This window comes from Cynoglossus semilaevis, chromosome 19 (assembly GCF_000523025.1).
Source record: "Cynoglossus semilaevis isolate Cse_v1.0 chromosome 19, Cse_v1.0, whole genome shotgun sequence".
NCBI lineage: Eukaryota > Metazoa > Chordata > Actinopteri > Pleuronectiformes > Cynoglossidae > Cynoglossus > Cynoglossus semilaevis.
Window position 1 is genome coordinate 6269503 of NC_024325.1, and position 26626 is coordinate 6296128.

The following is a 26626-nucleotide window of genomic DNA, read 5'->3' on the forward strand; positions in this document are numbered from 1 at the left end:
TAATGCATTTACCTGTGAATGTCTGCACTCATTCACTGAAACTATCCCAAGGTTAATTCATGCATCAACTCATCGACCGACGCGTAGAGTGAATTCTTTCTGCGTCTTTCTTGCCTGTTTCCTTCAAGTTAATTATATTCCTCCCTATTTATTCATCAGTAAGTTATGAGGGGAACTTGATTTTCTTTGATCGTGGTGTGTACCACTGTGTACTTGTACCACCTGTGTTACTTATGCTCCACGAATACCCAACTGCAGCAGGCAGGAAATGGGAAGGAACAGAGGACTTTAGGTACTGTATCTATAATTTAGCCAACAGAACCTGGTCTATTTTTAGCCCACAGCTACTTCTGTGTCATGTGGGGATAGTTAATCAAGTGCCTGGCCTTTTTTCTCAGCTGAGTGTTACAGCAACAAAAGATCACTGCACTAATGTATGCACTGCTTCTTTTCCTGTCTCCTATTTGCAAGTTTATTCTTAGCTCTTGTAATCCTGTAATCTCCCTCTTGTACTCTGGGCACTACACGCTCCGATAATTCTCTGTGAATCTCCCTTTACTACGTTTAAGTTCAAAATAAATTGCGTAATAGAGGGAATTCTCAATAAATATACAGAAGTAGTTTGGAGATAAATTGATTCTCACATTTTTTGTGCTGTTTCTTAACATGTGAAGTTGTTCAAAAAGACTGGAAGAAAAAGAGTCATTTAACTCCTCCATTTTGTTTTAATTTAAATTCCCTAACACCCCCATCCCTTTGTTTATCGCATTTAACTCCTCCATTTTGTTTTAACTTAAATTAGGGAATTTAACTTAAATTCCCTAACACCCCCTGTGTTAGGGCTGTGTGTGCTCGTACAGTAGCTGTGGGTTTTTGACACATTATTTGGGCAAAGTCTCATCTTCTATTTTCATCAACCTTTACCATGTTCTCTCTAACTACCTCTCTCCTGATTGGCTTTTTCATTTCTACTTGATCTCTCCTCTGATCATTTCCAACCTCATACCTCCAAACACTCCTTCTTCCTTCCTGTCTCCACAATCTTCCCTACTGCCTCTCAGCTACACCCACTTCAGCCAAGGGTGCTATTATTACATTCACTAAAGAGTTTACTGTTCCATCAGTCTTTGATATTTCTATTTTTCCATCTTTCTTTGCGCAGAACAGCTCAAAAGGAATTTCTGTCAAAAAGCCACGCAGAGACATATTCAGTAAATAATGTATGGGCTGTACTGAGTGTCTTTCTGCCCTGATCATACACACATGTTTATGACAAACACACACTTTACACACTGTGTGTGTTTACACCCATTTAATTTAAGTCCTAAAAATGACCTGATTATATTAAATAACACACGATTAGTCTGTGGCCATAAATATTTCCTGTGACCCGCCCCCCCCACCTCAGTGGTGTCAGCCCAGTCTTGGGAATGACTGCATTAGTACTTACCACAACCTTTCAGAAATCATTAGTACCATTGTGTGTCCTTTGTCATTTGGAGACAAGCATGTCTCTTTAAATGTCTCCGGTGGTACAGGAATGTGTGTATGTGTGTGCGCAGGCAATGCTTCTACTTCATACTGTCTGAAATTAATTTCGCTTCATTTATTGCGTCACCTCCACTTAAGTGGTAACATTTGCACTTTGGTGCCGGAACCTCTTTTTTCTCTTAATGTCCACTTAAAGTCCACTTCTTGACCAGCCCATAAATCTTACAGGCTAATGGGACAGTTGACCCTGGTGACACAGCCAGCCGTCCAGTGCATTGTCTCAATGCTAAATGATCAACGCATGGAACTGGCCAACACTCTATGCATCACCTGACTAAATCGGTGGACGGCAGGATTATAAATCAGCAGCATCAACACTATATTTCTAAATGACCTCCTGACCTTTGGTGAGACTGTGAACCAGCTCTTCTAACATTCTTCATCACAACCTGTATTTTAGTGTTTTTTTAACTTTCTCCAACAAAGTGAGGTGCCATAAAGTACCTTACATTTCAGGTGCTAATCCTTCTGCTCTCTGAGTTCATCCCGTCACTGGAGGAGTGACATTCAGGTGACCCCATTTCAAGTCTCATTATGTTAGAAGGTGTGGCGTTGAATATGAGGAGAGACTTACTGTTTCAGGCATTATTTTCCTTTATTGAACCATTTAAAAGATGAATAGAGATTTACATTCCACTCCAGCATGATACAGCTCTTCAGCTGATTGAACCAGAGGCTCCACATGGGGTTGGGTAGGCAGGGGATTTGGGGAGTGAGAGCACAGAAAGCTCCTCGTCAGATTAGCCATCTTGCAGTTCAGCGGAGAGCTACGGGTAACCGTCCATATAATGAGCAGCTTGTAGAAATCTATGAAGGGAAGGGTGAGGGAGGGAGTGAGGGTTGAGTAGGGGGTCCTTTGTGAGGTTGCAAAGAGCCAAGTGTTGTGCGGAGCAAAAATAGTCTGAAATCTCTTAGCTGAGAAGATGTAAAAATAACATCATGTCCGAGTCAATGTAGGGTAATTGATTTGAATGGATGCCCCGGGGTGTATCAGCTTTCAGACGAGACAAACACTTCACTGATATAGAATGTCAAACAATTATAGTCTGAAAAGTCACCATTCATAAGCAGAATTTAAGTGAAAAATCACACTTCAAGTAACCATCAGGGGAATGTCTCTATACCCATCACGCAATATAACTATAAAAAACAATTACAATTGATTGAAAATAGTGTAAACATGAGAGAGAAAAAAATATCTAAGCACAGTTTAGTGTTCCTGCAGGGCAATGCTGACTGTTGCACCTCCAGCTGCAGGGTCATCAGCCTTCACTGATGTTTCGCTCCTTTAATTCTGGAACATCTCAAGGTGATGGACCTGGCTGTATCCCTGCAGCAGATTTGAGAATACTTAAGTTCCTCACACTTCCATACTGTTCCCTGCTGTCAGCCCTTAAGCTCCTTGTTTTCCCTATGTCTTGTCTCTCCTCTTGAACCAGAAGCACCCGTGCTCTGCCTCCTTAGCCAGGTCTTTGAGCGCCTTCCTCGAACTTGGTTATTCCCAGTGACACCATAAGTCGCTGAGCTGAGGTTCCACTGAAGCCTCTGCATCCAGCTTTCCTGAAACGTTACAGTGGTTTCTTTTTGGCATCTTTAGAAAGGCTGTTTGTGGAGCGTGATAATGGAGCTCCACCATGGGGATGCTCTTCTAATATGTCAGTTTAACGTCAGATGTGATTTCTCCTTGGACATCATTTTCCTGATGCAGCCAACGGATTAAAATAAAAATAAAAATAAAACATTCTGTGTTTCTTTAATGGCATTAATTGAAAATGCAGCATGAATCTGGCGGCACAAACAGTAATAAATTCAGTCATGCATGATGTAGAGGGACATGGTAGTCCACAGAGACCACATTGCTGACATGCACCTTTTGTTAGGTGTCAATAGACATCCATTGCACACTCAGCAACAACTGGTCCGGACTGTCCGTGGTTTCCACCCTGCTGCTGAATCCACATCGCTCTGCAGAAGCATGAGCTGGGATTCTTCCATCTTTGTAAAACCTGTTGAAACCTTCTGTGCTACCAGTCTCAGTAGTGCAGATACAAGGCAATGTTGTCGTGGAATTGTATTCATTAAAACGGTCTAAAACCAGCGCAAATGAAGCGGAGAACAAAAGGCACCACAGAATGTGATAATGATGATGTCCTCAGTCTTTATTGAGCCACGAAGAATCCCTGAGCAAGGAGAAACACAAGGGTTGCTTTACCCTTGATACATTTTTAATGAGGCTGCCTTTGATCTGCTCCCTGCTATTTCAGGAGGAAACACACATTTGATCATGTTGGCGCCTTTTGTCTTGTTTTGTTATTAGCCGCAGGGTAGAAAAAGTCGGCGTTAATCTTTCTGCTACTCAGACATGTTAATGTCAGACAGGTTTAGCGTCAGCATTGTTAGCCCAGAAATGCTCCTATACATAAGATACACCACATATATGTACACTATATATACAGTATATGTACATATACTCTAAACTCTATCCACCAATTCCATGAATCAGAATGTTAAGCTGTGACAAATGTCTATCTCTCACTTTCTGTCTCTCTCTCTCTACAGTATATATAATTGCTGTCTACATTATCAGTGTGGTGTGAGGCGATGTCTCACCAAACGTCGCTCTTCTCGTGAAATAGTTTTGCTGAAGTCACTTCACTGATGTGGGCAGAAAAAAGAAGAGTTAAGTGAATTTAGCAGCAGATGTAGATTGGGTTAAAGAAGTTGTCGTCCAATGACAGTTAGATTACAACAATGTTCTAATGTGTCCCAGGGCATAGATATATTTCCTCTTTAATACATGCTGTAGCTGTGCACTGTCAGGAGAACTGTTGTTTCACTGTCACTTTCTTCACACCGTTGGACTGACTGTAGCAGTACAGCTTATCGTCATTGTTGTGGATGAACCTAGAAAAAAATCTCCAGGAGAGCCTGTGTGCCTCCTTAGTTTACTGTGACAATAATGCACTGTAACAGTCTGGAGGTTTGGTAACAGCAGTACATGGTGCCAGGTTTTGGCTGCACTTCTCACATCTTCTCCCACTCACACTTTCCTTCCATTGTCGTTGTCATTGAGCTGTGTCTCAGACCCACAAGGTTTCTAAATTTTACTAAGTTTTAAGTTTCATATTATTGTTTGAATGTACATTTTTCTAGGTTATTCTTAATAAACACAAAGGGTGCGATTGCAGTGCAGTGCATAATAGTGAGAGAGCTGCTGGTGTGGCTAAATCTGTGCTTTGTTATGAACTCAGGTTAAGGTCATTTCTATCTGTGCCAGAAATGTTGGGAAAAATATAAAAATGCGCAATAAACATAAAAATGTCATGCCCCCTGTTGGTGACCTTGGCTGTAGATACAGAATCTGCAACTAACACTGATCTGTTTCTTGTCTGTCTGTCCAAAATAAGTCTTGAGAATGAGAGCTTATTTCAATGAGACTGGCTTTATAAATAAATGTAAAAAAAAACAAATACATGCAATATTTTAATCAATTTAAAATAGTATCTAAGACAGTTGTATTAACCATCACCGCCTACTGTACAGGACAGTGGTTCACTGCTGACGAGAGAGACCAGACAAGTTGAAAGGTCCTGCAGGAACAGATAACCCCGCCATCAGGACAGCAGCTTTAAATAAACATCAACAGACTGAAGGTAAATGGCTGTTAGACAGGAAGTAGAACGTGAGGCTGCAGAGACACAGACCCACCAAAACTGGACAGGTTGCTCTTCTGCAGGAGGTTTAGAGTCAGAATCTAGAAATGAACAGCATGAATCAATAGGCCCAAGTTAATGTGTGAAAATTCACTGTTTTGTCACTGTTCATGCAGCGCTGTACAAGAACGATGTTTGAGGTTTGTTGACCCTATTGACCTCTTTGGTTTCATCTGAGAACATAAGCAAAGCAATACAAAAACATTAAAAAAACATTAAAAAAATAAAATAGTAGTAAACCTATAGACATACATTACTGGAACTCAACGTAAACTCAAACCTCTGGTCATTGTCTTGAACCTTGATTTCAAACCGTTGAAACCAAATTAGAATCATCTTGAACATTTATTTGGTGACATTTGCGTCTATAGTTGCTTCTTTTTTTCTCAGTTAGCTTTGCAACAACTACCTTAATAATTTCAGCCAACTATTCTAATGCCACTTAACCCTGGTACACACCAGTTTAAGTGTTCTTCAGCTGGGGAACCTGTTCTGTGAATGTGTGTGAAATTGTGTATGCTCTTTCTGATTACTCTCATGAGACCATTTATCCTTTGCCGGCGGGTATACATTAACATTTTTCTTGCTGTGCTACATTATTTAAGGTCTCTCTTGTTACTAATGATGATTTTTGTGATTAAATACTGCTGTGGGGTGGTTTCATTAAATGTTACAGAATATTACAACATCATATTACCGGATTATGATGTAGTGTCTACATTAACTTTAATGCTTTCCATACGACTAATACTTTGGTTCTCAAAGAAATTAGCTGTAGGATCCTCATCTTACTTTGGGACCAACCAAATTATGTTTGGTTTAGTATTTTATTTTGCTTGTTAAAAGTTCTTATACACGGTCTGTGATTTATGGGTGTGTTACTTGTACACTGTTTCTCTTCCTCTCTTTCTCTTTTCCATACAGGGTGGAAGTATTGTCCTGAGGCCACCTGTTGGTGCTGATCTAAATGTGGTCGTAAAGTTTTCAAATATGTTGTTTATTTGTACGAACAGATTGTAGATCATTTTTTTGTTGTGACATTTTCTGAGTAGCACCCACACGTGAGCAGGTGATACAGTGTTCTCAAAATTATGTTTGGTTTAGTATTTTATTTTGCTTGTTAAAAGTTCTTATACACGGTCTGTGATTTATGGGTGTGTTACTTGTACACTGTTTCTCTTCCTCTCTTTCTCTTTTCCATACAGGGTGGAAGTATTGTCCTGAGGCCACCTGTTGGTGCTGATCTAAATGTGGTCGTAAAGTTTTCAAATATGTTGTTTATTTGTACGAACAGATTGTAGATCATTTTTTTGTTGTGACATTTTCTGAGTAGCAGCCACACGTGAGCAGGTGATACAGTGTTCTCAAACTGGCTCGGGGAACACTTCCGAGCCACGAACCCCCTTGATGTCAATAATATTTTTTCCATTGAGGTAATTATTCTCAATAAATATCTGTTTGTTTCCTTTAGGATTAAACATCAAACACTAATGTGGCCCTCCACTGAAATGACAGTGGCTCTGAGGTCATTTGACTTGGAGACCCCTGCTCTACATCATGCATGATTTGTATTTTCTTATATGGAGTTGAGCAACTGTTAATAAAAGTTGAATGCGTATTATGTTTGCCTCGTCCTCTTCTTCCTGCCAGCAGCTAAGTATTCAAAGATTGTGCCCTTCTTCGTTCTCTGACATACACAGCACCCTCAGCTGGATTGCAATGTTTATGTTCCTATCTTTGCACAACAAAAGATTCACCTGAATCCTCGAACTTTGTTCGACCCTCACTCCCTAGGCACTCGTTGCACTCAGTGCTTCCCAGGAATGGGTTAAATGCAAAGGACACTGATTTTTTTTAATGTATACATCACTGTATATATACAATGATTAATAAAGCTGACTGTTCTTCTGTGTGTATTCTTATATATTAATTATATTCGTTATCAGACTGTTTTTGAAGGAGCACTGTAGGCTATAGAAACATACTGCGGTGAGGCATACAGGAGAACACGTGGTAGCCTTGATTTATCATTAAAGAACATGCATTCAGTTTCTCTAATAAGGGTTCATGCAAAATATGGATCTCCAGACCAGCTGTGTTCAGAGAGAAGAAATGCAAATTTAAATAAAGACAAGACCCATGCAGTGGTTCACATTATGAAAATGTAGAAATGCAGAAGAAGTATTAAACTTTTATTTTAATACTTTAATACTCTGCAGTATTTAACCTCTGTCTCTTTGTTGCTGCAACACAACAGCTCCCCCAGTGTGGGATCAATAAAATTCAATCTAATCCAATCTGTTCTTTAATCAGATCAAAAAAATGCTGAATGGCTGGTATGAAAATATTGATGAATAATTCTCAACATTATTCTTTAGAAAGGTGACACTTCACAGAGCAGCAGGGAGTCTCAGTAGTAGACTGATCTGGACTACAGCCGGACAGACGTGTGTCTGGTGCTTGCAGCTGTGTTTATTTTGATCAAAAATAATATTTTTTAGCAGTCTTTATGTAGTGTATTTTTACATGTACCAGCCCTGTCCTCCGCTGCAGCCCGATGTGTGTGAACACGTGTGGCTAATGTACGGCATGAACAGGCCTCAGAAAAATAGTCTATTTTTATATAATTATATAAGGACTTAATTGTGTTTTTATTTGAAGGCCATTACATTAGGGGTTTGTGTATTGTTTTGGTGCAGTACTTGAAGGGCAAATTCTGCACAGTCTTTTTATTGTACGGCATATCTTAGTGAGATTACTGAAGGCATAATGCAACACGTGAATAATAATAATCTCACAATATCCTTCTGAAGAAAAAAAGGGCACGAGCAGTATAATGTCAGATTAGTCCTGTGGTAGAAAGCCTCTGTCGGAACACAGTACTACTGGAGACTAGTACTGTAAGTAGCAGTGTCTGGTGTGGGCGACATGGGTCTTACATGCAGGCTGTGGGAGAAGCCGTGAGGGGGTCGGGTCCCTCTTCTGCATAGTCCAATGTAATAGTTACGCTGACTATATGAAATAGTAAGTAACAGTAAATATTAGATTTTTTTTGTTGCTTTGATGGAGAATTTTTTTTTTAATTTAGAGGTGCCCTACTATATGTACTGTATATTTAATAAACAAATATATAGGTGTAATTAACTTTAATTTGACTTCTGCAGATATATTAAGCCCAGCTGTTTTACCAGAATATTTCACTTTTTTTTAGTTTTCCACTCTTTTATGATCATACAGTATCTACCACATGACTATCATGTGGGGTTATTTTAATTCTAATATTTCTGGATTATTAACTCAAATTAAAGCGAGTTTATATGAAAAATTCTACTCGTGGAGGAGATTGGAGGAGATGCTGGTCCGACTTAACCCCAGGGCATCAAACAGACTGAGACTGCCACTGAGTACGGTAGAGAACGTAGGTATACTCCCGTATTAAACTGTAGAGGTCCCTCTTCCACCGGCTGCTACACCTTGGCTGCACCTCCTTTTCTGACAGACTCCATGCAGTGGTCCACACGCACAGGGCAGGACGGACAGGACGAGGAGGGGCTGCGTGAGGAGGCACAGAGGAGCTGAGGGTGATCTGAAGGAGAGAGGAGTCCTCACTGCTGCTGATGGGAGTGGAGCTTGGAGATGCTGCTGCTGCTGCTGCTGCTGCTGTGTTAGGACGATGCTGATGCTGTAGTGGGAGACATGCGCTTCTCTGCACTCCTCTGTCAGGTCACACTGTACTTACTGTAAAGTCCGGTCCGGTCCGGTCCAGTTCCTCTGCCGCTTCCCTGCTGGAGTCTGTCCTTGCTGGAGTCCGGGATGGTCGCTTCTCCTCTGCGCACACTGCTGCTGGGTGAGTTAAGGCTGCAGCTGTGATCCGAAGGATGAGAGGGTTTTAATGTTGATTGTGTGTGTGTGTCCGTGTGTGCGTGATCGAGAAGTTTGGTAGTTTTCCTCAGCTGCTCTGCTGCAGTCTCTTGTACACGGATGAAGAAATGCAGCGAACTCTTAACTGCGTTTCAGGCGCAACTTCCAAACAATGCAAACACCGCAGGCAGGCAGGGCTGCGCCGATTAGTCGAGTAATCGTTTAATGAACCCGGCGCTACATCAGTCGATAACTTTTTTAATTGCTTTGAGCACTTATGTGTCTCAGCTTTGTGCAGGCGTTTTTACATGTTTGCTCCTTCATTATAATAAAATGCACCAATGACAGAAATCAAATTAGGAAATCCAGAGTTGCAGCCCTGACATTAGAACAATTATTTTTAAACATAAATTTATATTTAAGACATTTGGATGTCACCATGTCAGTTGATCATCTTGTCCTTTGTCCAGTCACTGTTACCCAGTTGCTTTATCACCATTGATGATGGTTCTGACACGTTGGCTGTTGAAATGAAATAGAAATAGAATAAATAGAAACTATAATACTGCTGCTTCTCCACGTACGTCCTATGTTTGTATAAAAAGTTTATTGGACTTTTTTTATATAAAAAATGTGACTTATTTTGGATCATTTTCCATTCCTAACATTGTTACTTTCTTTTGGCTAACCTGTTTGTTTTGATTAGATATGTTGCTGTATTGTTGGGTTATATTTACATTTTTACAGAGTCATTACTTGAGCACATTAATACGTTTAACTTAACTTCATTCTCAATGTTGTTCTTCCAACCAGGCAATTCCCATAACAAAAAATATCCCTAACTATTTACAGATGTGCATATCTGGGACCACATGTTATTGCACAAATTTCCCATCATTCTTTAATTACTTGTAAACCACTCTTTTAGGATTGTAATATGTCAAAGAACAAACAATCTGTGGGGAATTATGGTGTAACCAAAAGGACTACATTTCCCCAGAGTTGTATGGTAACATAATCTTTTTGAGAGCGGGGCGTAGAAGAAGGAATTTCTTCCTCCATGAAGTGAAGCATGAAGCTTTATGTCCAAGGGCATTCATCTCGTATCAGCCAGGAGTCCAGGAGAAACACAAATCTCGTCTTCCTGTGTAAATCCTCCGGTCAGTCAAAGAAAATAGAAATCCAATAATTCGCAGGATAATGTTTTTCCCACTGCCTCTTTAAAGTTGCCCACACTTGTTTAGCTCACTGACAAGCTGCACCACACACACACACACACACACACACACACACACACACACACACACACACACACACACACACACACACACACACACACACATACACTTGCACACACACACACACACACACACTTACACTTGTATGTACATGACTGTGACAGCCTCTGCCTGGTTGTAGGCTCAAAACCATGAGTGAGATGCACATCTAGGCTCAGCACTGAGTCGTCCCAAGCGTGGGGTCGTGATGTCGTAATTAGTCTGGTTGATGGCAGCTTTCATTAGTAACATTATGGTACTGAGTTCAACAGGCCATGGCAAACAGCATGTTCCAGCTCGTGGCGCTGCCTCCTTTCACTCTTTTGCTACAAACCCATGTCCTTCATTTGCCACAGAATAAATGCAGCTGTGTACGTTAGATGGGGTCACAATTAGTCAGCTCCACGCGCTCATCAGAGGGAGACATTCGAGGCTGGTGCGCAGTGCTGACTCTGCAGTAATGCCTCCTTTCAGACTGTAGGTGGGAAGATTTCCAAGGCGTTCTCATCAACCTGCCTGCTCTCGTGACCTTGAAATAAACCTGGTCCAGTGACGGATGCCAATATCATACGCATAAAAGCCTTTTTACGGCACATTCTTTAAATCCAAAATTAATGCTGAGAAGCAAAGATATTCTAATGAAAATGGTTCTATAACTGCCACTAAAAGAATGAGCCACTGCTACAGAATTTATATCACAGTCCGAGGGGCCGGTGAGGAAAGGAGGCTAAATCTTTCTTGTACTTTCCGTCTTCACCCCAGCTGCTTTTTGCTCGAGGCTCTATTTTTACTGCACCTTCTGCACGTGTGACCTTTACAGTAGACATTTGTGTTCCTCCTGTTACATGAAATGAAAATCACAATTGTCCTCTGTTGGCCCCTGTGTCTCTTGACATGCCCTGTGTGTCATGTGTCCACCATGAGTTGATCACACCAACTATGGATTAAGATGAATTTGTCCACTAGTCTTTCTATACTGTATATACAGTATATATAGAGAGAGAGTGTGGATCACCCTTCTATACTGTATATATATATAGAGAGAGAGTGTGGATCACCAGGGGCAGCACAGACAATCTGACAAGTGTGGATATGAGAGAAGTCCTCAGTGCCTGAGGTTAGAATGTGACAGTGTTCTGGCCTTGAATCTCTCCTTCATCACCTCCTCTTCCCTCTCTCTTCTCCGCCTCTGCGGTGTGAACTGGAGGTGACTTTGACAGTGTTGGGTAGACTTTGTTGGGTAGACACATTTATTCTTTCACTTTAAGATAGGGCACTCAAAGTCAGCATACTGTACACTTCAAAACGTGTTCTTGTCCAGATTCAAATTGGGTTTTTCCTTGTGCATGTCAGCAGTTTTCTTGGGCAGACTGTATTGTGCAGCTCACAGTTATACAGCTCTTGCAATCTCTTACTTAACCAAACTAAACAAAGGATATATTTTTTTACACTCCTTATATTGTAGGCATGATATATGTTTCTTTATGTATCCTTAATCAACCTCCTTGTTGTTTTCACTCCAGGTCCTCAGATATTCTATTGAAAAGTTACAATAGTAGGCTACACAACATGTGATGCAACCAATAATGTGCACACTATTTGTATTTTAAATGGGTATTTCTCAATTGTCACCAAAGTGGCAACACAGAAACCTCCTAACTCAGAGGCTCAAGTACAAAAGCAGAGTCTGCTACAGTATATGTAACAAGAGCCGACCGTGTGAATTTCTTTAAAACTTTTCATTTTATTTTCTCACGTTATGTAAGTGTATAAGTTATGGAAATGAAACCTGGCACTTCTGGATTTGCTGCTACTGTCTGATTATGGATGGAATATTTCACTCTGACTTTGCATTTTGAATGCATTCATCTTGGTTTTTGAAAGTGCATCACTAGTTGCCATTTTTAAAACATATGAAGTGAAAATACATTTTGCCCATTCTAGTCTGTCTGTCCTCACCTCGAAACACTGCCCTTAAAACATAGACAACAACATGGCTGAAGTTACTGAGAGATTTTTAGGAGCTTTAAAGTACAGTGAACTGGCGACTGATCAAGGGTGTATCCCAACATTTGCCTGACAACAGCAAAGATTAGCTCCACCCATGTCTGTGACTCTTTATGGGAAACATCAGTTAATTTTAACACAAAGCTGTGAGTACTGTTATTTTGCAGTATTACTACGACATGTGGTCCAACATAGTAGTTGTTGTCATGCTTGTGTTAGACCAGGCTTATGCATTCACAGTATGTCATTTGGAGTACAATGTAACATGTCCAGTTTCCTGATAAAACACCACTGCACTTAACACATGCAGATTTCTCTGTTTTAGCACCATCTAAAGTCCACCTTAAGTAAATGCAGGGTGTGTCCTCTGTTGATTTGCACACTAAGTTGATTAATTTAAGAACGCAATTATTGTTGGTATCATGACCATAATCAAAACTGATTACCCAGAAAGCACCTAGACACAAGAACAAAAACAGAGAAATGACCATGTAAGTATTTCCCTTTCCCATAATTCCCTCAACACAATCGTATTAGAGATATCCAGGATTCTAAAAGCATGATGCCTGCTGTCACACGACTTCACGCTGTGACACTCGCCGTGGCTTCGTGTGCACATGTGCAGGCATGTGTAAAGTGCGATTTTTAATTAGCCCAGCGCAGCAGCACGAGGAACTTCCCCTCAGAGTGCCTTCAGTGAGCTGACAAAAATCACAGTGACACCATTGTCCCTGTGTCTCTCCTCACGTCCGTCAAACCTCACCTCACCCCTCGCTACCTCTCTTCGTCCTTCACTGCCCACACACCGTCCGTCCCAACAGTGAGGCAGCCTCTTCTCGGCGAGAGTTTAACTGCAGACTTTGAGGAGCTGCAATACAAGCCAGTGGCTATTTATAAAATCAGCTGTGTTGCATTCAAAGAGCTTTAGGCCTGTTACACAGAGATGATCAAAGAACACACCGCATGCTTAAGACATGACCGGACACTAGAGAATATGCAACCTATTGTTTATTTTTAATGGTCTTTCAGTCATTTGACTGTGTTACAGATGTTCTGTATTTAAACCCTGCATGTCACATGATCACATCCAGAATAATTACTTATAAAAACTGTCATTCTTATGCAGAGAAAACAAGAAGACTTTTTGCCTGCGGTGTTCATACGCCAAATGTCCAAAGTCTAGAAGAACTGCATTTCTTTTCCAAAGCTGCTGTTCTGGGAGTTATTTTCAATACAACTTCAATACTTCAGATGTGTTTTCTTCCACTTGTCAGATCCCATCATGCACTGGAGCAACAGTGTATAAAGCACAGATTTACACCTTGAATTGCTCCTGAGACTTTAAATGACTGCATCGAGGTCAGGCTGGGAGGCAGGCTGAGGGAGGCTTTTGTGCGAATTTGGTTTCCCGTAATGGAGACCATATGTCCTCTGTGTTTTTACTGCGGGAAACCAGGCTGATATTCATTTCCAAAATATTTATCTTGAAATATTAAATCCACCCACCTCACAGATTTTTAGGCCATTCAGTCATGTGGGCTATGTGGGTGTGTTTTCTTGAAAGTGCTAGGACAATTTCATTCTGCTTCTGCTTCTGCATGGAGGTGTTTGTTAGAAGGCAGCATTCACCAAAGACAGAGTTCTCGCTTGTGGTAATTCTCTGTCCTGCTCATTAAAACTCATCAGCATCACAGTGAAGCTGTCAGAAACATTTGAGGGCTGCGGAACACACGCTGGTAATCACTTCTGACAGTCAGGGTATGTTACTACATATGAGACGCAGCATTTAAGTCCAACAATCTGGCCCTTTGTATTCGACTAGGAGCACTACTGCTTTAAGTGTCCGTGCAGGGGTTTGAGTGACGCAAATCATCAATACTCGATCAGTGTGACAACGCCACCGCGGGGTCTGTCGGTATTCAGAAAGGCTCCCTTCAAAGAACTGTTCTCACGACGAGACACGAAACAAAAAAGAAAAACAGAGCTGTATTTCCACAGGAACCAGAGTCTATGTTGTATTAAATCCACCAGGAAAGCGTGTCACAGCTAATTGGTCTCTGTGTTTCCTCAAAAGGCGAGCAGAGAAGAATCTGCAGAAGTTTTCACTGCACGTGTCATAAAACAGAGACACAAAAGAGTGAACAGAATAAGCTTCAGCCTCGCCGGATGAATACATTGTGCACTCTATATGGACCTGGGACACAGACTGGTGTTGCTGATATAATTAATAGGCTTACTCTGCATGAAGTACAGCTGCACTCATGGTGTTGGTGCCATTAACCACCGGAGGTTGCAGGGTTTCAGGAGTTAAGCACATATTTTTGTCAGGATATTAAAAGCAAATAGAGTGAATTGATCCGTGTTTGCTGAGGCGATCAGTCACATGGCAGTAGGATTAGGAGTTGGAAGGTCTATAGAGCAGGCTCGCCAGATTAACTTCTCCTTTCTTTCCCATGCTAACTTCTACCAAACCTCTACCCCTGTGGTCTGTGTTTTTTCCTCACCTCTGTGCATCATTAGAATAAAAAATAAATCCTCCTCAGACATCACGCTAGCGACAGCAGCTTTTCTAGAAACACAATGCATGTCAGTATTTTAAGCCATTGTTTTTAAACTGTGCCCTGTATGTGCATATACAGTATGAGGAGCAGGTCACAGGTTTGGGCTTCTGGCTGGCTGTGCCATTTGCCGCATCACCTCCCTGCTACACTCTGTTTCCTGCTTCTCCTCCACTGTTTATATGGAGGGATGAAGGTGGGATGCCAAAAAATACATTAAAGCTTATTTCCCAGCTTTGAAACCTTCCTTCAGAGACATTTGTACCAGGGAATTGGGTGGCACTCTGAACATTGTAGCGAAGAGAATTCTCCACCGACTGGAAACAAATCCCAATTTCATGCTTCTATAACTCCTGCGGAAAACTAAATCAGAATTTACATTTAAGGGGATTTGGGAGGCACGGAGGCACACACTTTTGTCACAGTATCAGTCTTCAGACTGGAGGTCTTGTTGATCAATTACATTTAATTATTTTTAGTACATCTGTTAACCCTATTGTTTATCTGCGACCACCATCAGACTCGTGTCTGTGACCCACAGTCGCAAAACAAGGCGTGACGTCGGACACTGTTTTTACAGAAGTAAATGTGGATGCTACACATTTCAGCATTTGAGTGTACTGGTGTGAAGACCTCCAGTGCTTTTATTATTTTAGCTGAGTGCAGGGTGGTCTGTCGGCTCATAAGGTTTGGAGACTGTAAAGCCTTAAACTGGACAACTCAGTCCACATTAAGTACTTATTTTATATATTTCCCAGACTTATTGTGTGGCTTAAGTGGCAGTGTTCCATGTTCCTGGTGTTTTGCTGAGGTTTTAGTCAGCGGGGTTGTGAAACTCAGGTGATAATTGCAGCTAATTTAGATCACTGATTAGATCGTCTTCTGTTCTTGTCGCGTCTTATTTATAAATCTGTTACAAGAGCTTTTGCCGACAGACAAAAGCGTATCTTTTCTTTCCTCGGGGCCCACCACAGAGGATCATTTGCCTCCATCTCACTTTTTCCTTCCTGTACTTTTACACCAAACATCCTTAAGTCCTCCCTCATTATGTCAATGACTATCCCCCTGGGGTCTTCCTCTTCTCCTCCTGCCTGGCAGCTCTATCTTAACATCCTCAGTCCAGTACAGTCTCTTTCTTTTTCTTCTCAGCTTCAGTCCAAGACACCACAAAGTCTCTCCTAACTTCATCCCCTAACCTGATCTTTCCTTTGGTCTGATTTCTAATCCTGTTTATTCTGGTCACTACCATTGAAAATCATATCATCTTCTGACACGGACAATATCACTGCCAACTTTGCCTTTTTTTCTGGAAAATGTTCCCTGAAAAGTGAATGTCCTGAGGTTAAACGTTCTGTTTGATGCAGTTACATCACAATGAAACCATGAGCAACACGTACAGAACAGGAGACGGGCCAGTGTCGCTTGAATAATCTGCAGTGACTTTTGTTCCTCAGTCACCGCTTGTCTGTCACTGTCAGTTAAGCAGTGCAGGAAATGAAGCTGTAATTAGACTAACCAACCAGAAGGAGTGTGAGACAGATCCATTAGGAAGTTTTTATGGACCCTGGAATGTTTCAAATATTCCAGTGTCACCCACCTCCGTTTGAAAATATTTAGACCGAACATAGAGAGGATGCTCATTGTTATGCTTTGAATTTTATAGTTTCAAAATCATCAATTTCGAGATCGAATTACAGTCAATATTGTTCTCTATTTATTTTGAACCCCGTAGGCTGTATCCTGGGTGAAATGTGAGACAGTGTGAGCCTCTGGAATCTACAACCATCTCACTCCCGGCTCATCACGATAAACTCAACATTATTTAAGACGACGGTTACTGCAGTGTGGTACGAACCAGTAATATTTTAACACCAGAGCTGTTTGGGAACCCCAGATTGTTAAGTTTGATGTCTAAGTAGCCACAAAGGTTCCAGAAGGGCCCACTCCTATTTACATTAAGTGTTTACAAGCAGGCGTTAAGCGGTTCACGTGTAAGGTCACGCTCTTGTCACAGAAACCCGCAGAGCTGCTGAGAGGTGAAGCTGCTGCAGCCGTACTGAATAAATGAATGCATTAAAAAGAGAAAAAAAAAAGTGAATTTAAAGGACACCGACTACGGGTTACAGAGGTAGCTCTGCTCCATCCTGTCAACCAGGAACTAGATCAACAGCTGAAGCTGAGTGATAAATATGAAAAGTTTATTCTGAGTAGTTACTTACTTCTTTGTTTGAGAGAAAACGCACAGTCCTACATTTTTGAGCAGATTCATTGCTGTAGGCAAAGTAGACGGTCGGTGCTGCAACAACTTCACTATGTATACTGAATATTTTGTTTTTAAATCTGCCATTTACTTTAATGTTCCTGTCCATGAAAAATAGCTCCAATAGCCTTAACTTAACCATGCTGTACTTTTGTGAAACCCAAGATATCAGAAATACTGATATCAAAGAAAAACTGTCTTCACTGCAGGATGTTGTTGCTGACAGAAACTTCATACAGTTAACTATTGGTTATTTACAGCTACAGGTTTAGAACAGTATTTATAAAGCAAACAATTAAAGGTTAAAATTTCTATAATGTCATGAATACATTTCCCCCAAAAAACATATGTACACCCGGCAGTTTACAGTCCTTCTGTCTGTGTGACAGGGAATATACTCCGTCCCAGTGGAGTAAAAGAGAAATTCCTCCCTGGACTATGTACAGGACTGACACACAGGAACATGGACGGCGCCATTAGCTGTTATTTGCTGACCGTCAGTCCAACAGACAACCAAACAGAATTATCTCCTTGAATCATTTTGTTCCCTGAAGTCTGTACACCTTCTTGTTGTTTCCCTTCTCAGCACAGTGTTTTTTTCTGGAGGTGCTCTGTCTCAGTGCAGGTGTTATTTCACTTCCTGCTCACCAGTGCTTGGTCACCAGCTGTCCCCCCACCCCCCCACCCTCCTAATGCCTATTCTGGGCTTTCCTACCTTGGTGCTCAGTTCTTCGTTGACAGGCTAACTGCAGTGTGCAAAGCTTTGAATTAAATCGAACAAAGAAGCTCCTGTTCTTGCATACATGCCCGTGTAGCTTTACCTAAAATGTATTATTAGCTTATATAAAAAAATAAACTACTTCCACTAACAAAACTAAATACTGTATATTTATTTATACAAGTATATAAATATATAACTAAATTTAGGAAGCTGTTTTTAACTGAAGCCATTTTCCGCAACATGAAATGAATCTGGAAAGCCAGAGAAAAAGTGTCATGGTTGCAGCATTCATTTGGCTCCGCGGTGTCACAAGTTTCTGTTAGCCTGTGTAAAATGACGGGAGGTAATAACAAGGTGCTTCATTATGTCGACGATAACGAGCACGTCTCAAAAATGTAAACTGCTCTGAGAGGCAGGGGCGATGTAAACCATTTCTTTTCCACGTGGCTGCACTCCTGTCACCGCATCACATGCGAACATGGCTACTGTCTTCACCGCCTCATTAGCTGTTTGTCAGTTGGACCTCAGCTCTGCCTAGAACGTGCAGCCCACAGTTAGTTACAGTTCCAAAAGCATTCATTGGCCGTAAGTTTTAAATGAAGTCACTGAAAACTGAGAATATGGAATCTTTTGACTCTAACGTAGGTTGGGGTCACCGCAAGGGTCATCAGTGTTAGTCCGCAGAGTGATTTGGCACAGTTGCTGGTTGCCCTTTCTGATGCAACCGTCCCATCTTGGCCCTGAATTTAGGGCAGCAGGTGGAATAAAAAAAAACTGAAAAAACTATTTAAAATTGTGATTGAAGTGGTGCCATTTTAGAATAGTGCTGAGCACAGTGGCCTGGTTCAAAATTTGAAACAAAGAGAAAAGTACCCTGTACCACATGCTCTGATTTACACCCAACATAAATGTGTTTGGAACCAACCCTTTTTTTTCTCCTTTTCTTTTCCACACATTAAATTGATACAAGAGCTGATTGACCGGCCTCGGTGTCATGACCTCAACAAAGTTTTAATGTTTTGGGATAGTTTCCCAGTGATAACCCCCACCCCCCAGTCCCCCTACATACACACAAAAACCACACCCATGCAGACCCCTAACTGAAGTGTTATTCACAATCATCACCATTTTCCTGTAATTATGGAACACCATAATAACACCGTTTGGCTACACAGAAGACATTAAGACTGTGTTTAATTACCATCTGTTTACCATCAATTTACTCCCAGAATAACAAACATTACTGCACAGATAATGAACGCTGGCTAATGCCATTTATCTCATAATCGCATTTATTGGTTTATCAATGCAAGTACTACACAACCAAATGTATTGCTGAGGCTGCAGTCACTGCACAAGCCAAGCAAACGGCTCTTAAATAATTATGGGAGCCTGATTGCAGAGACCTAATTGTAATTGATGGAATTCTCCCACGGGTGTCGTAGAAATGATTTCTGTAGTGGCTTCAGATCTTTCTGAAATCCTCTCTAATATCTCAAGTGCAGTACACTGATATACACGAGGTCCTTTGGATAATTTAATTTCACATAATCTTCCATCACGGTCCAGGGTATTTTTTTTTTTTTACTTCTAATAGTAATAGCATCCAAGGGCAAAGAGTCAGCCATTGGACATCTTTGGTCATGTGAGATTTCCCCAAGTCGATGTCTTGGTCATGGAATGGAATGACCGGATTGAGGACTGAGAGGAAAACAAATGTCTTGAATGGATTAGCATGGCCACAAAATGCACACATGGGCTTCAGTGTCAGCGGTGCTTGTTGAGTAATGCATCCCTGAAGTGCTCTCCAACATTTCAACAGTAATGCTGTCTGTCACTGATAGGAGCCACTGACACACCAGTGGCTACAAATTAATTGGGTTGCGTTTCTAAAAATTTATAGCACACTGGTGTGAAAATAGATTTGAAGGGCGGGGGGGCAACATAAAAGAGCAGCTTATAAGCACACAAACAGGATTTTGCCCTAAGCTGTCAAATTTGCCCTTTCAGCTCAGCGACTTGATTTTTTTCTAGTTGTGACTGTGATAGAGTGAAGGCTGTGTTTAACCATGAAACAGAACTGAAGTACAAACTGAAGTACATACAGTACATGTTATACACATCTCTGCCTGTGCAACACTTATTTTTATTTATTTACTGATTTTTTTAGCTCAGTAATTAGCAGAACAAAAATCAAAGCGACATGGTTGACATGTTTTTTTATTTTAAAGTTATGCCATCCACCTTTTCAGCGAGCTGCTCTGCTTAAATGTGCTTTATTGCAAATCCCTCTCACACATGGTACACAAACGTTTGCGTCTGAAGTGCAGACTTACATCCTCACTGGAATAGAAATGCAACTGGAACTGAACGTTTTATTGAACACTTGGTAAAAGAGTTAAGTAGGTGGGAAAAAAAAAACACATTTCCCAGAAATTACTTTCAAGTTTTGTGTTAAAAATCAGTATTTCTTATAAAAAGTTGTGGTATAAAAACTCTAAAAACTCTAATCCCTAAAACAGAAAAAAAAAAAAAGAAATCAATAAAATGTTTTCAGATTGAAATTCCTATTTGGAGGAAAAATAAGTACAAGTAATTGTGAGCACAATACAATAGACATTATTATTATTGTTATTATTAAGAAACATATTTAAAGCATGGCAACATGAGTGAAAGGTGAAGCAGAAATGATCTGCGTCACCCGTTTTATAAGCAGATATTTTATTGTTTTTTGTTTTATTCTTTCACATACAATTTTGATACCTATTTTATATATAACATGTAATAGACATAGCCGTTACTTAATAATATTACCGTTATATACTAAAGTGTACTTAAGAGCCTTTCATCTATTGTCAGCTGCAATATGTCTGATGAGTGGCAGAATTTGTCAAATGGGTGTAAAAGTGTCTCAATGTTGACCAAATTAAAAAATAAATCTTGTATTTAAGACAGTTTTTTAAACCACCCAAAGAGAGATTTTTTTTCCAAGTCATTAAACTTGCAGGTCCTTGGACCGGAAAACATCTGAGTTACGCCATATTTTTGAATATTTCCGCTTTAACGCAGGCAAATTCTCAGACGACACCTGTTGGTGATAGCTTCCGGTGAAGATATTTTGCTGAGTACGACTGTCAAAAGTAGATATAGAGTATGTTACACTGTATCAGCATCTTAGAAAAATATCTTTGAGTTGTCGGTACGACAGTTCAGTTTCTTTATTTAGGCTTCAGTTCAGCTACAGCTTCAGTGTGGATCTGATTCTTTACACACTATCAGCTGATAACGTGTCGAATTCATTAAGAGATTAGATTTAACTACTGCTGCAGCATAGATAGACGCCCGGATAAGTCAATCTGCCAGAAATGAGAAGGGTATATTTTCATTGTGCGAGAATCATGGAAAATGGGAATATGTTGCAAATCAAATCAAAAATAATAATAATAAACACTGAATACGACCATATGTTACATTGGATTAAATCAAGATGATTTTTGGGGGGGATTTCAACACACTGCTGTAATAAGTTTGAAACCAGTCGTTCCTAAATCTGTTCCATAAGGCTGAACTCCAGGGATCAGGCAGTCGCTAGATCAAGTTTAGAGGGGACTGGAGTTCAAGTGCAGCAGCAATGTGATATATGAAGGTAATTCTCCGATAACGGCTTTAGAGATAAAGAGATGCCAATATATATTTCACCTCACTGTATGAGAAGGCCACCCAACCTTATCACATATGACAAATGATGAGTGTTGTAGCTGTCGCCGTAATGAACCTCAGGGCTGAGGTCCGCGGGATGGAGCGGAGCGTTAGTGGCACGTCTTTAAATAACAACGCCCTAAGACCAAATTAATAAAAACAATGATTGAATGATCTGCTCCTCCCCACAGGTTAAAGGAGGAGGGCATCACATTATAGTTGATCATTCATATGTAATTCATCGGCGTCTTCCTTTATAGAAAACAGGCCAGGTTTAATATATGGTATATGTGAAATGGGAATATAAAACCCAGACAGCTTTTCAAATGTGGACATGTATGTGTGTAATAAAGAGTCGAACCAACACAGGTCTGTTTGTCATTTTAACACTACACTTTTATATTACTTTTATGACCTGACACTGTGCAATTTGTTTAAAATAATAATAAAAAAAGATTTCACTTCTATATGGTCGTTCTTTTAATACAAAATCCTTAGTGACACCTATATGTAAGGCTGTGTTGCAGGCCTGTGTTGCAGCGGTGAGAGGACCAGGTTTGTGATTGGAGCAGCGAAAAAAACGCTCCTGCAGGAGCAACTGTAACACCAACAAATGGTGATGAAGTGGTTCTGGTTCTGGTTCCTGCTCTCTGGTAGCATTAAATGGCAACTCTCTGCTACAGTGTCACAGACTGATTAAACACAGAGGCCAAATGTTGCTATTTGTGGTTGTAAAATATCAAATAGAGCTTCGCCGCCTTCTTTTCCGTCTCCTTCTTACATGGAGACTTTGCCCACAACCTTGACACTGGCGGCGGTGATGCACTGACGCGTTGTGATGAGTGGTGAAGGTCTGCTGGATAGACAGTCGATGAGGATGACAGGCAGCCTGAGTTGAGGTGGTGGATGGGAGAAGGTGGCTCACACTGTGATCACATTACCGCCGTGATGGAGAGAGGGAGAGAGAAAGAGGTGAACGAGGGAGCGGGAGATGGAATTAGGTATTTCAATAGCATGGAAAATGATTGGCTCCATTCAAGCATGTCAGGTTGTACTTGGTGGAAATTAAGAATGAGGCGGTGAAGCTCAAAAACATTGTCATTGTTTTTTGTTACTCAGAAGGAGGAGATGGTGAAACACATGTTCCTGTGTGTGAATATTCACATAGGTCCTCTTCTTCTTTCTATCTGCAGCTGCAGTACTTGTGCATTTGTGTGTGTGCACACGTGTGTGTGTTTGCACAGTCATTTATCTGTCCATGGTTTGCTGCTGGCCAGTTGGGACCTTTGAGTAACATGGAGCTGTCAGTGTGACTTTCATATGAACTCTGCCAGAAACAACACCGATATTGCAGCAAAAGAAAACACATTAGGGACCGGGACTGACACACCCATCTGGATGTGTGGGTTTTTTTCACATTGAGTGCTAAGAATTTAACTGTTGAAATAATGACTTTAGCTGTTGTAACATTGACCCAAACCTGAAAAGAAATACCCGTGGACTGTTGTTTTCAAAGATCATCTGACCATTAATGGGCAATTGTGGAAGAAGGATTTGAGTGCACGATTCTATAAACTACCACACATGATTGCAGTGCTTAAAACACTGCAGTAACAGTATATTTAATACCCCACACCTAGTCCTTACTGCAGGTGAAACTGAACTGTCTTCAGACCGATTCAAAATGGCAAACATACAGAGCCCTGATAATGCGTTCTAACTCTTGACTGTCTTAATGTGTTTTCACAGGAACTCTCTGTCCTTGTCTTTGCATCTGCTAACACATTCACTTTTGTAGCTGCAGAACACATTCACCTTCCTCTAAGAGGCTCACTGTGTGGGCACCTGCTGTAGCTGAACTAATGGCACTGCTGACAGTACAAAACTCAGTTGCCTGAGAACTGTTTTTTTGCCCATTGTTTCACACTTAGAATGGACTAGACAATTCAAGTGAATCAAAATGCACATAATAAGTGCAGTAGGGTCTTGTAATGGACTGGCAGGCTGCCCGGGATGTACAGTGCCGTGCACCCAGTGTCAGCTGGGATTGGCTGCAGCACACCCAGGAACTCTTTACAGGGCGCGGTGGTGGTGGAAGAAGAACAAAACTGATCCCAGACCTGCTCAGGATTCTCTTATATCATTCCAAACTATTTTTATGGACAGAAATACCTGCTACACATTAGCACAACTTCACATGCCTTCCTCACATGCCAGCCAACTCCCTCTGCTGTTCGAGTGTTTGTATACTTTATATAACTGTAACTATAAATGTGTGTTGTTTGTGTGTATATGTGTGCATCAGGTGGGCTCGGGAGTAAATGCATTTCTGTTATCTTAAGGGAATAGTAGCAATAATGGCCCTCATTTATCATTCACTGTACCAGGGAAAAGCATTTTGGTGCATAAGCAGTTCGGGGGTAAAAAGCTTCAGCAGCAGATTAAATTGTCCCTAACTTTTTTCTTTTTTATTAAACCAGTGGTGTGTGTTGGCTGTATTTTAATTTTGATTGTTGTTTCTCCAATAATAATTGTCTTAAGCAGCATGTATAACAAATGGCACTCATCTGTGATGTTTCAGTACATGAACATGAAGAGTCCACCTGAGGCATGGTCTAAAAAGTGCTTCTTCTAGGCCTCATGGGTGTCACTGGCAACACCTCATATCCTCCTGTCCCATGTGTCTATAGGCAGATGAGGTTACAGCCGAAGACAAAGACCAGAGAGGGACACTGACTGACGTTCTCTATCGGCTGAGGTAGTTTTGGTACCTACCTCTTAATTTGTGAGGTTCTGCAGCAGAATAATGTCTGATCCTTTGAACATAAATAATAGGTCATAACAACAGCAGTGCTGTGGAAAGTTGTTTTTTTTATGACAATTTGTATTTCTGCTTGCTCTTGCAGCATCTTGTGGCTTAGTGCTTACAGGGTCTGGGTTGTGATTGGTGGAATGTTGGTTTGAATCAGTCGTGTGTTGCCCAATTCTGTTGTTCTTCTCAGATATACAAAGCTTAGGTTGAATAACCTGCACCTGCGGATACAGCGGGAAGGCGCACAACAATAAATGGTTGTGTCGTCTGCATAACGATAGAACTTCAGATTTGGACAAAATAAGGCATATATTAACAAAAGCACGAGTCATCTGTGGTTCCATAGTGTAGTGGTTAGCACAGCTGCCTTGCCTGGGTTCGATTCCCAAAGGGACCACACAATGATAACTCCCCCCTTCGTAAGTCGCTTTGGATAAAAGCATCTGCTAAATGCATGAATATAAAAGTGTTAGTTTTGCTAACAATTTACTTTTGCGCACATACGAAGGCACACATTCATTTTCTGTGCAGGGATAAAAGATGGGTTGTAATAAGTGAGATAATAATGTCTGGTGTTCTGTACTGTACACTGTAAGACTTTGAGATACCGTTCTGCACTTGGCAGAGCTCGGCCCAGCTATTTCACGGTTGGACTTGTTTATGATAAGCCACCAAAAATGTTGTTGTATGAGCAATAAAACCAAACAAACACCAGGTTCACAAAACGTTGCAGCGCGTGTTTTGAATATCCAGCGTATAGTACAGGTCTGAATGAAGTAATCCGTTTTCAAATCACACGTTTGTGAAAGCAACAATAAATCAGAGAGCGCTCTCCTGCCTGACATCTTCTGACTGCTGCACATTTTAAGAGTTCTCTGAGCCCATGTGGTGATTTATTCATTGCCAGTGTCACAATATTTAAACGATGAGGAAAAACTTTTCTTTTTTTAAAGCAGAAGGCCTTAAATCACTCACCTTCTTCAGATTTTTTTCCCTCTCATTTCCTTTTACGTACTACGCTGTTTAGTTACCGTTTAAATACGCTGCATACATACACAGAAACACGCACAGGATGAATTGACATTGGACACAGTTTTATGGTCAAACTTGTTAAAAATGTAATTTTGTCCTTGGGAACAGAAATGAGGTCTGTGTGTATTTGCATATCAGGCACGGATGTGAGATTCCATGTTCTGTGGTTGCAGAAAAAAAACAACATTTTATTACCAGATGTAGCCAGTCGTGTCCCATCGACATGAGAACAGCTATAGACACCAGTAAGAAAGGAATTCGCTCACTGCAGCGGAGACAGTATGTGAGCAGAAGATCAAAATCAAAACAACAGGAATATACAAAGAGAATGTTCACATTACAGAAATACACCATGAACAAAAGCAGGTAAACCAGAGCCAATAGGGCTTCAATACAACTACAGCCCGAGGACCAAATGGTTCAGTAAACAGCAGTACTCAAAAGTCAAAAACATTTGTACTATTTGGATTGTTTAGCTGATTAATTTTACATACGTATGCAAGGACACCACTTGTTCATTCACATCGAATATGCTCAAACCAATCAATCCAACAGAGACTGCAGTGTCCAACCCTTTTACAGAAGATTTATGCCTTATTTTCTGTTTAGTCATTTTAATAATTACCATAAATATGGGCTCTCCTAGACTGAATAAAGGAGACAGGCCGTGCCTGCAAATGGATGTGAAACCTGTCTCTCCACTGACTACGAGATTTCTGGTTGTTTTTTTTTCCCACTAGACTCACTGTTGCTTCTTAAAAATAAGTATTTTAAAGTCACGGCCAAACCTCGTTGTCCATCTGCCGCTGCAATATTTTAGCCAGAATTGTCCAAATTGCCTGTAAGTTATAGTTTTTGGAGCAGTTTGAACCTGATGTTGATGTGGTCATTTTACACTGTTCTAAATAAAATACCAAAGTCCTGTTTCCATGTTTCAACAAAAAGTTTTTTGTGGAGAACAAATGAGAGGGGAAACGCACCGATTGTCTCACATCTTTCAACGCGCTGTTGTTAATTTGCATCGTGTTCGTCGCTGATCTACATTCTGTTGCAACTAGCTGTTGTCTGTTGTACACCTGGCACTGCAGACTGTGTCCTGCTGTCCTTGTCGTCTCTCTTCCTGCCAGTAATGGAG

At 40.8% G+C, this 26626-nt stretch overlaps 1 protein-coding gene across 1 annotated transcript in view; it reads left to right on the forward strand.

Moving 5' to 3' along the window:
- The first annotated feature begins 8809 nt into the window (after window positions 1–8809).
- Window positions 8810–26626, forward strand: part of LOC103395028 (CXADR-like membrane protein) — a 51199-nt gene continuing 33382 nt past the window's right edge. The window contains exon 1 of the mRNA XM_008332561.3: window positions 8810–9111. Coding sequence (XP_008330783.1) covers window positions 9078–9111 — 34 coding nt within the window. The 5' untranslated portion in view covers window positions 8810–9077. The remainder of the gene's footprint in view (window positions 9112–26626) is intronic.